A 10,646-nucleotide genomic window follows, 5' to 3' on the forward strand; every position below is an offset into this window, starting at 1 on the left:
CATCACTAGATGTTGCCAGATTTTGTTACTGATTACAGTGTCTTATCTTTCAATTGAAGGTTGGAGCATTAGTGTGTTTGTCTTAATCATTATAAGTCTATGGTGTGAAATCCCACTTTTGCAGATTTAGGACTGGGGGCAGTAGTGTATGTGGGTGTTCTAGGGGATCAGGGGACCAGACTGGCAGAGATAGGTAAACACAGCTGGGGACGCACAGCGCTGGGTCTGCAGCTTAACGGCTCCCTTCACACATTTATCGGTTTGTTTGCTCAGGGGATGTTCTCTAATCTTCACACACTGATCTCTGAGCAGAGCCTTCACAGAGTCTCAAAAGACTGGGGTGACCCTGCACACAGTCACAGTCACTAAATCCTCCATGGCTAAACTTCAATGTTCCTACAATAATTAAAGGCCTGTCTGTGTGTGAGTGAATCTCTCAGTGGGTGGGACAGCCTTGATGGTATCTACTATTATCTATTTATAGTCTTGATAATAATGTTATTATTATAATTGTTTATCCATCTATCTGACAGACTGATGAACTTGGATCAATAGTGAAACGTTTCGACCTAAGAAGAAAGAAGTCCAGCTGCCATCATTCAACTTCCACATAACTTTACCTGAATGACTGAGTATCTTCACCGACATATGTGATAGTTAAGTGAAGATTTGTACTTGTATTAGACGCTTCGATGAAACTTTGATTATAGATCGCCATCTGGTGGTGATTGGCCTTGTCGGTTTTAACATAACCTGTAAAAATAGATTAGAAAGTGTATTATAAGGAGCTATTCATCAATAAATGATATTTTTACTTCATGTAATTGTGATATTTCCCGGAACAGAGATTATTTTATGCTGGGCGTGATTTGCGTACCTTTTAAAAATGGTCTTTTCGGCTTCCGTCGATTTCGCGAACGCATTTGACGTCAGCATAACAACAACCTGTCATGACAGCTCGTATGGGAAGAAAATTGATCGACTAAGATTTGATGTCAAAATATACAAAATCCGTTTTCCTGCATGTGAGATTTCTTCTATAAGGTAAACAATCTCAGAAACAAACATTAACTCGCACGGAAATACAAAAAATAGAAGGCAGCAGCTAGATTAGCTAGACCAGCAAAACAAGCTAACGTAAGGTTAGCTAATTTCTGTTGAGGTAAATGTTGCTAAATTACATTTTCAGATCCAAAAGAGTTACAGCCCAAACTTTCCAACCAGCCGACAATTATATATTGTTAGTTAGTATATTTATGACCGCAGTTAACAACGCCCAGTAGGTACAAATGTCATCTTACCACCCGGTGTAAATCGACAACATAGTTTACTAGCCTAGCTTAGCTAACTTGCTAACATCTGATTACCGATTTCTTGTTAGCTGAAAGTTAGCGACATTATTACTATGTATCTAAGCATGCTGCTCCAAATAATATCCCGCAAATGACAGTGAGCCAAACGTTAATAATATTGTAATGTTAGGTTATTTACAGTGTCCAACAATCGTTGAATGTCAGACAGTGGTGTAACGTTACAGTTAAAATCCAGTCTGAGGTAGACTGTGAGCTTATAGCTACTGTATAGCCGGCTCTGCTGCTGCTCTGATGTCCGTCACATAAATAGTTAATTAACCGACAGTTTAGCCACCTCGCAGTATTTTTCAGCTGTGTGCACAGTCAGCGAATTAAACGAATGCCTTTTTGGTGGACTGATTCGCCCAAGAGGCGCATTGCAGGTGCATTGCAGTGAACGCACATCGTGAATGTTGAGTTAACTCCACATGTGGTGTGTCTTCCATGTAGTGTGTGAGATCCAGGAGGGACGGGGCATTCTTGAACCTGTCAGTTAGCCAGCCGAAGAGACGGGGAACAGGATAGGGAAGCAGGGCGAGGCGGGCCCCGCGGAGCCGGTGGAGAAGATGGCCGGCAGCCCGGAGAAGAGTTCCACCGCGCAGGAGCTTAAAGAACAGGGGAACCGGCTGTTCCTCTGCCGCAAGTACCAGGAGGCTGCAACATGCTACAGCAAAGCTATTGTAAGTAGACGTAGGGGGAATGGCATAAAAAACATAATATCCTTGATGAATTTAACACTGATGGCAGATCTACAGTTTACATGTTACTCTGCATGTGCATTGTCTCCCAGAACCGTAATCCATCAGTGGCAGTGTACTACACCAACAGGGCTCTCTGCCATGTGAAGCTGCAGCAGCATGACAAGGCTCTGGCAGATTGCAAGCATGCCCTGGAACTGGACAGCCAGTCAGTCAAGGCCCACTTTTTCTTGGGCCAGTGTCACTTGGAGCTGGAAAACTATGACGAGGCTATCGGCAACCTGCAGAAAGGTTAGAGCAAACGGTGGTGGAACTTTTGCAGCGTCTTGTGGTTGTGTATAAAACAGCTTGCTCATGCATTGTGCAATGTTACACATGTATTTCTTCATTTAAGTCTACGTCTATGTGTCTACTTCTTTTTAAACAATATCATTCTCCTATTGCTGCTGTTAGTGTCAGTCAGCTGAGACATGATTATGGGCTTAGATGTCAGTAAGGTTGTATTATTTAATGCTTTGTCAAGATTTATATCATTGTAATAATATTGTGAAGGATGGTGAACCAGAGTAAACCAAATATTAATTTTGCTCAACAGCTTACAATCTCGCAAAAGAGCAGAGGCTTAATTTTGGTGATGACATCCCAAGCGCCTTGCGCATAGCCAAGAAGAAACGCTGGAATAGCATTGAGGAGAAGCGCATCAACCAGGAGAATGAGTTACATGCTTATTTGACCAAGCTCATACTGGCTGAGAAGGAGAGGTGAGGCTGAGGAGCAGGGTTGCTTTCAAATATCTAGCATTCTTCTGTGTCGAGTAATAATTTCTTAAGGAAAATTCCAGATCACAGTCATGTGTGTCTCCCTATTATTTTATTTTGGGTGCAGCTGTAATTCCTAATAAATGTGTGTTCATATGCAGGGAACTAGAAGAATACAAAGAAAAACAGGACGACAATCAAAATGGAGGGGATGTTGCTAAGATTGCATCAAAACACGTAAGTTATTACACATTTTGAATTTGCTTTGTTCTAAACCATTTAAGAAACAAATATACACTTAAGTTTGATGAATATGAATATGTCTGAATCTTTGGTAACATTTAATGTGACCTACTTAGGACAAGTATCTAATGGACATGGATGAGCTCTTCTCTCAAGTTGATGAAAAAAGAAAAGTGAGTATGAAAATATCATTTATCACTCAATCTTTTATGATACCAATTTGTTCCTAATATAAGGTAATCCAATCATGCACTGGGCAAAAGTCAGAGAAACATCCTGGATAGGTTATCAGTCCATTACAAGTCTAGCAGGCAGACACATGCTCATCACATTCACCCACACAAATGCATCTTTGCTTACAGTACACCTACCACTATTGTCTTTACTTGTTGACATAGCAACAACAGGAATAGACTCACACACATACACACACTTTATGTGCAGTGGCAAGAAAAAGTATGTGAACATTTTTTAATTTCATGGTTTTCTGTTTTTTTTTCTTTTGTCATAAATTCAGAAGCGGGAGATCCCAGATTACTTGTGTGGGAAGATCAGTTTTGAGCTTATGAGGGAGCCTTGCATCACGCCTAGTGGAATCACCTATGATCGCAAGGACATAGAAGAGCATCTACAGGTAAACTGTCGTCACCAGCAGCATGCAAACTATCAGACCTTTCCAAGTAGCTCTGGCGAAAAATCCAGTAGCTTGCCAAAACAGAGACAGAGAACAGAGACATTGTTGTGGTGTTGGCAACAGATACAATGTTTTAGGATTACCTTACCTTCAAATGCTCACTGTGATTTTAACATAACTCTGTCACACATATTCATATTCATTTACCTGCTCTCTGTGCAGCGAGTGGGTCACTTTGACCCTGTCACCAGGAGTCCCCTGACCCAGGACCAGCTGATCCCCAACCTGGCCATGAAGGAAGTCATCGATGCCTTTATCCAAGAGAACGGCTGGGTGGAGGACTACTAAAGGAGCACCCACCTACTATTTCGCTATCATACCCCAAAACTCAACACAAAACCTGGATTACACAAGACTTTAGAGAGCAGATCACCCCTTGCCTGGATACGTACTTCACACAAAACAGAAAAGCCACATTATGGACTACCAAACGGGAGCCACGTATCTTGGTCTGCCTCTTTCTCCCCACACTTTCTCTTTGCTGTAAAACTACCCTTTCCAACTTTCTGAGGCTCGGTGTTCATGGCCTGCTGCTCCCTTTAAAACCCCTCTTCATTCTACTCTCTCTATGCCTTCTCTCTCACTTCCTCTACTCCTCTGTCATTCTGTTTCCAGTCTTTCAAGCTTGACTCCTTTCTTTACTCAAAATAAGGGGCCACGTTCTCAGGTCTCTCTTGCTCATTTCTTCTCTGTCCTTCTCTTTCTCTGAGTGCCACAGTCCTCGGAAAGCGTCAGCATTGCACGCCAGTGTGTCACAGTTCCACCAATATATAAAACCCACATGTTGGTGGTAGAATTCATTAAGACATCGGCCTTTTATTTGGTGTTTACTCCAGTATTCCATAGTTATTCTTTTCCTTTAGGAATGGAGCATTTGCTGACTTCTTAATATACATTTGCTGAAGTGGCAACTAAAATGCCAAAATACTCTTCTCAACAAGGGTGTATGCAAGTTTACATGATGTTAATTAAAAAATAGTCTGTAAATGTGTGAGTGTTTTAACACGAGATAAATGGGTTGAATGGAGGGAACCCCTCTGCACGTCCAGGTGGTCCTCCAGACATACTGACTATGTCACCATACTTTAAGATTTAGATTAGATTGGCAGTTTTTTCCTTTGCCTATCAATCATACCCCGTTAGACAACTGAAATAAGTTGAATGTATGCATAATGTACTTTTTAGGTTCAGGCTCAACCTACAGTAATTCAGTGTTTGTATTGGGACAATGTAAAGGTTACCAGGAGAGTGGCCTTGAACTAGACGGTAAACGATTGGAAAGGTCTGCTGCATACAAAACATTTTCACATTGCTGGATTGAATTGATTGAAAAATTGTTGAACTGTGTGACTTTTGATAAATGACGTCAGCTATTCGGCGTAATGCTAAAATCTGCTTTGAAGAATGTTCTGTGCTGTCCGTGTCGTTTGTAGGAGCAAAAAATGTGCTCGGGGATTGTGTTCGGCTTGTGCTGTTTGCCTGGAATGACAGTGGACGATCACATCAAGCATGACGTAAAGACCTCCACAAAGACAAGAAGATGGCTGTTGTTCATTTCCTCACCTTTTTGCTGTTTAATGCACGTTTTCCTCAAAGTCTCACAGATCATATAAACCAATCATCAGTGTTGAAAAAATCTTGGAAGAACCTGTTTCAAAGATTTTGGGTTCGCTAGCGTCGCCACGCCAGCCTCCTTTCTGTTTTAAACGCTGGAAGAGTTACGACCATCTTATCTCATCCATACCTCAGTCCAGGTTCTTCATGTGCTGGTTCACTGACATTCTCTGTGAAAAGTCGGTTCAGTTCAGTCCTATTACTTTACAGGTTCTTCTGCTGAATGTGTGTCTGTGGTGAATTAGGCCTGTCTGTGGTTCGTGTCAGAGTGCAGGCAGTGTAAATAATATGCTTGTGTATCTCAGATTTTACTTCTTGACAAAATAGGGTTCTTTTTTTTTTTTCTTGAGAAATCCTAGAGCTTGAGAAACTGTATTAAATGTAGATATGTTGATAACATAAATGTCCGATTTGGTTTTCATTTGTCCCCATTAAACCGTGAACTTTCTGCCTGCGTGCTGTGGTATTTCTGTTTACATTGTAGTTTTACTAATTAAATAATAACTTTATCGTGGAATTCATGACATGAGCCCTGCAGCAAATAATCTTGTGATTATAAAACAATTTTTTCTCAGTGCTAGTTGAGTTTTCATAGGTGTAGTATTTTTCTTCCTACCATGATGCTATGTTTTTGTTTTCTAATCATCATCATTCTAATCATAAAGACTCCTAATACATCTTAAAGTTGCCATATGCTTTACTAAAAATGTATTTTAACCAGCTCTTATTGACCAGAGACTTTAGGATAAACACACTGCATGCGTCAAATCTGAATCTTTGTTATTTTGAGTGAAGTGGCCCTTTAAGATATTTATAGTTATTGTGGTATCACTGCTCAAACTTATGTGAGAAGCTCTTAGCTGTAAAATGTGAAGAAATACCTGCCATGGATTAGATCAGATGTAATCAGACCTCATGTAAACATCTTAACCTGGTTTGTTGTGATATGGAAACACACACACTCACACACAGATGACATTATGTGTGTGTGTATTTATCAGTCACGCACACAGGACAGTGTCACTCAGCCCTCACACACCAGGCCTATTGTGAGATCAGCTGACATCATGCCCTGTGCAAGGAGGGCAGAGGACTGGGCACGGGTCATTATCCAGTGGAACTGAGTAATCTACACGGGGGAGCAACAAACATCAAAATGGTAAGAAATAATTATTTAATCTGACCTTTGAAATGAAATGTTACATATTCGATATCACTGGGTATTAGCAGAAGTCAGATGATCATGGATGTCTATGTGTTTGAAGAGGTTTGCTGTGGTCCTGCTTGGCGTCTTTGGACTGTCTTTGAGTGGCTCCTCAGCATCCAATGGTATGATTTTAAGAACCAAATTTCATTAATGAAAGTTACATTTTTAGTTAATCATGTTGATCAAGATTTGCTGTGTTATTAATTCTTCTGTTTCATCTCTATGTTGCTCCAGTTGGTCTCAGTGACAAAGTCCTGGTCTTCCCTTATGAGACCGACTTCAGCTTCGTGACCCTGATGCCACAAAAGGAGATGGGGTTGAAGGCCTTCACCCTCTGCATGCGCGTGGCCACTGAGCTCCCTGAAGAACGTCAGATTATCCTGTTTGCCTACCGCACAACTGACTACGACGAACTCAATGTGTGGCGTGAAAAGGATGGACGCGTTTCCTTTTACCTGAGCAGTGATGGCAGCTTCTTTCACCTGCCGCCCCTCACCACCTTCCGCACCAGCCTCTGCCTGACCTGGGAGTCTCGCACTGGCCTTGCTGCTTTCTGGGTGGACGGGAAGCGCAGCACCTACCAAGTCTACAAACCTGGGCACACCATCCGTCCAAAAGGCACCGTGATCCTGGGCCAGGACCCGGACAAACACCTGGGCGGCTTAGAGGCTGTGCAGAGCTTTGTCGGGGAGGTGACTGATCTGAATATGTGGGACTATGTTCTCTCCAGGAGCATGATCCAGGCCTGGCACTATGGACACAAAGTTCCTAAGGGGAATATCTTTGACTGGGCCACTGTTGAGTATGAGTTGAACGGGAGCGTGATGGTGGTGGATGACGACTGACTCGGCGTGGAACCGAACAAAGAGAGGAATGAAGCTTTAGAGATCTGCGTTGGACTGATACTGATATGTGTGATTGTAATTGTTAGATTTATTGTTCTGTGTTAGGACCCTTCAACTGCTCTTCCTAAAACACCAAAAGCAACTGTATGCTACACACACATTACTACTAATATACACTGATATTAACTGTTACAAAAGGCTGTTTGACATCAGTAACTCTTTATTCTCACGTCATCATGTTTTTTCTCTTTCATTTATACATTTAAGATTTCTGGGAGAACAAACTGGTGAAGCTCAGGCGCAACATGCTGACGTGCCAGACGTATCCATAGGGTGGCAGTCTGCACTAGTTCACATCAAAGAGAAACTCGAGTCAAACACGGCTTCATCACACACAACACATCCACTCATGTGATTTGACACAGTTTTTAACTGAGGCCACAAATAACTGATTAAAATGTTTGATTTACAGAGTGTAAATGTCAAATAACTGAGATATTAGCTTACATCACTGTGGCACTATAAGAATTAAGAGGTGAGTGACAGATAAAATGATCTTAACTTTTCAATCTACATTTAGTATATTATTACAAGAGCATTTTAAAACCTGCTTACATGAGTTCAGTTTTATTTTTCCAGGCTATTCACCCAGTGATTGATGATAAATATATATATATAAGATATGAGAACATCAAAGTTGAGGATGGATTATTTTTACAGTAGATTTAATGATTTAACTGCGCTCAGAGACAAATAGCAATTATCATGTTTAAAATCTATTACTATAATGTTGCCTGTGGTTAGTACACTCACTCATGAATTTTCCATGTTTCAACTGATGTAAGAGCGCTTTTGGGTCTGAAATAAAATCTTGCCATGTGCATAACTAATAATATTTATAATTAAAGAGAATATTTAGTCTAAGGCTCTTGCAGCTTCGTTTTTGTGCTAATTGTTTAGAAGTATTTTTTAAGACATTTTATACATAATTCCATATCATTAAGAGTTATTTTATGTTTTTTTGAACATAAAAAAGATTACAATTTGAATTTTTTCTAGAATAATTTTATTTATTCTGCCAGTGAAGGAAGAGAGCACAAAGCTTCCATCAATCAAATTTTTACTTCAAATTTATTCTTTAGTGCATGGTGCCGTTTTTACTTATTTTGTAAAATCTGTGCTCTAATAATGAATTGTCTTGTTTCAGAAGACCATTTTAACTAAAATAGAAACTTCACTTAACGCCTAAGTTTCCTGTGGGCCTCTGTCTTTGTATTGAAACATTTCTCCAGTGTTCCTCAGTAAACATAATAAGATAGATATGCTACATGAAACTTCAAGAAATCAAGTCATACGGAGTTGCTTTGCTAACAAAGGCCCCTCAGAATAAGCTCAAGGTCAAATCTTCTCCATCCAAGTGTAACAGTAACCTAAAGTTCCAGTGTGCTGTCTCTGTTCGTCTCCATGGCTCTGTGCACTCATTCTCCCTGCACCACCATCGTGACCTCCTTGCAGAGACCAGGGAGGAAGCTTCCAGTGCACAACCCGTGCGTGCAGGCTCCCTTGAGGGTGGGAAAGTGCTGCGTTCCGACTGTGTGTTTATTCCGACCAAATCACCCATCGGCTCTCTCGCTGCAGCTAAATAAGGAGAAGGAAGGGCCAATGAGTTCTGACTGCGGGTCAGCAGCCAAATGTTCCACCTTCTTGGATGTTGCAATGCATCAATCGCAGTGCCCACTCACTGTGCTGTAACACCTTTGTGGACCATCTGCCCAAGCCTGGCTTCTCAGCCCTCTGGTACACACACACACACACACACACACACACACACACACACACTCTCACACACACTCCCTCTCTCTCTCTCTCACACACACACACACACACACACACACACACACACACACACACACACACACTCTTTATCTCCTTCTTTTTGCGTCGGGCTACTAATTCTTCATACATACACATGCAAAAATGTTTTGAGTCCTCTTCATGCTTCAATCTAAAAAGAATGAACAGTAGCATTTTGGTTAATTACATATTAAACTAACATTACTGTGGAAAGAAAGCAGATTTTTGCAGGCACGTATGTTGTAATCTGGGGCCACACATTCCACTCTTTCTGCTTCAAAGAAGAACTTCAAGTCTTTAACAGACGGACACAATCAGTGGCCTCTTCACAGAGTGGATAATTATTCCCTCTGTGTCCCATGTATTGCATGTTTTATCCAACTGAGCAAACAGGGGGCAGGGCCGCCAGCGTGGGCCTGTGAGATCTGCATATTGGCCCATGGTGGTTTAAGCTGTCTGAGGCGAGGCGGCGCCACTGACTGTGTGTCCGTGCACGTGGGGCTGGTGAAAATGTTTTCCACGCAAGAGGAGACGGCAAAGGGAGCCCCTGTGTGAGCTGGCGAGGGGGAGACAGAAGGAGGGCCGTTCTGGATTCCTTCAAGCAACTTCAAATAGATTTCCAGGCAAAACATATTTGCATATGCAAGACAGTGCTACAAGCTATCTGAGTGAGCTTTGGCATGTGCGCATTGAACAGATGGATAATTTTTTTTTTTTAGCGCTTTCTTGCAGAAATTTCAGCCCATTAAACTGAGATCTTGGGCATTATTTAGCCTGCTTTTGTTCACGACGCTCGCAAGGATTCATCAGGATTAAGTTGCTCTCGTCAGAAATAACATACGAGTTCCAAGAGACAGCTCAGAAACGCTGCAGATTATTTAAAGGTTTTTTCTCAGTTAAACCAATAGATGTAAACACACAGCAGAAGGAAGTGAAGACTGTGTTCCCTTTTTTCAAACTGAGTATAAAACACATTTCATCAGAGACAGGAACTTCACTTCAGAAAAGCAAATATTCACCCGCAGAATCTGTCCAAATGATTACAATTAATAGTTCTGTGTCATGATTTTTAGTTTCCCATTCACAACACTAGATGTAAAACTGATCTGTAACATATTTAAATATTTGCTGTGTTGTTTTGTTTTATTTTATTTATTTCTTCAGAAAAAAAAAAGTAAAAGTTGCACTTTACAATTTTAAAACCCTCATGTGCTTCACATCCATTCGAGTTGAAGTCAGTTCATCTTAGAAGACGTTCAGGTTACTCTTTCCCTCTACGGCTTTCATTCCTTCTTTCTTTCTTTCTCTTTTCAGAGATTGTAATCAGTCAGTAAGGTCCCTCATCCTCCCCCTCTGGGCTGTATGAAAAATTCACCAGTCC

General features: G+C 41.2%; 2 protein-coding genes across 2 annotated transcripts; both read left to right on the plus strand.

The window, feature by feature from the left end:
* Window positions 1-921: 921 nt before the first annotated feature.
* On the plus strand, window positions 922-5,807 carry stub1 (STIP1 homology and U-Box containing protein 1). The gene is made up of 8 exons (XM_026351126.1): window positions 922-1,044; window positions 1,803-2,032; window positions 2,143-2,341; window positions 2,646-2,811; window positions 2,970-3,045; window positions 3,168-3,224; window positions 3,569-3,685; window positions 3,908-5,807. The coding sequence occupies exons 2-8, from the start codon at window positions 1,919-1,921 to the stop codon at window positions 4,031-4,033; spliced, it is 855 nt and encodes a 284-aa protein (XP_026206911.1). The 5' UTR covers window positions 922-1,044; window positions 1,803-1,918; the 3' UTR covers window positions 4,034-5,807.
* A 597-nt stretch (window positions 5,808-6,404) lies between these two features.
* Window positions 6,405-7,880, plus strand: crp1 (C-reactive protein 1). Its single transcript, XM_026351134.1, has 3 exons — window positions 6,405-6,518; window positions 6,625-6,688; window positions 6,801-7,880. Exons 1-3 carry the CDS (start codon window positions 6,516-6,518, stop codon window positions 7,409-7,411), a joined length of 678 nt encoding a protein of 225 aa, XP_026206919.1. The 5' UTR covers window positions 6,405-6,515; the 3' UTR covers window positions 7,412-7,880.
* Window positions 7,881-10,646: the final 2,766 nt, after the last annotated feature.

This window comes from Anabas testudineus, chromosome 19, assembly GCF_900324465.2.
Source record: "Anabas testudineus chromosome 19, fAnaTes1.2, whole genome shotgun sequence".
Taxonomy (NCBI): Eukaryota; Metazoa; Chordata; class Actinopteri; order Anabantiformes; family Anabantidae; genus Anabas; species Anabas testudineus.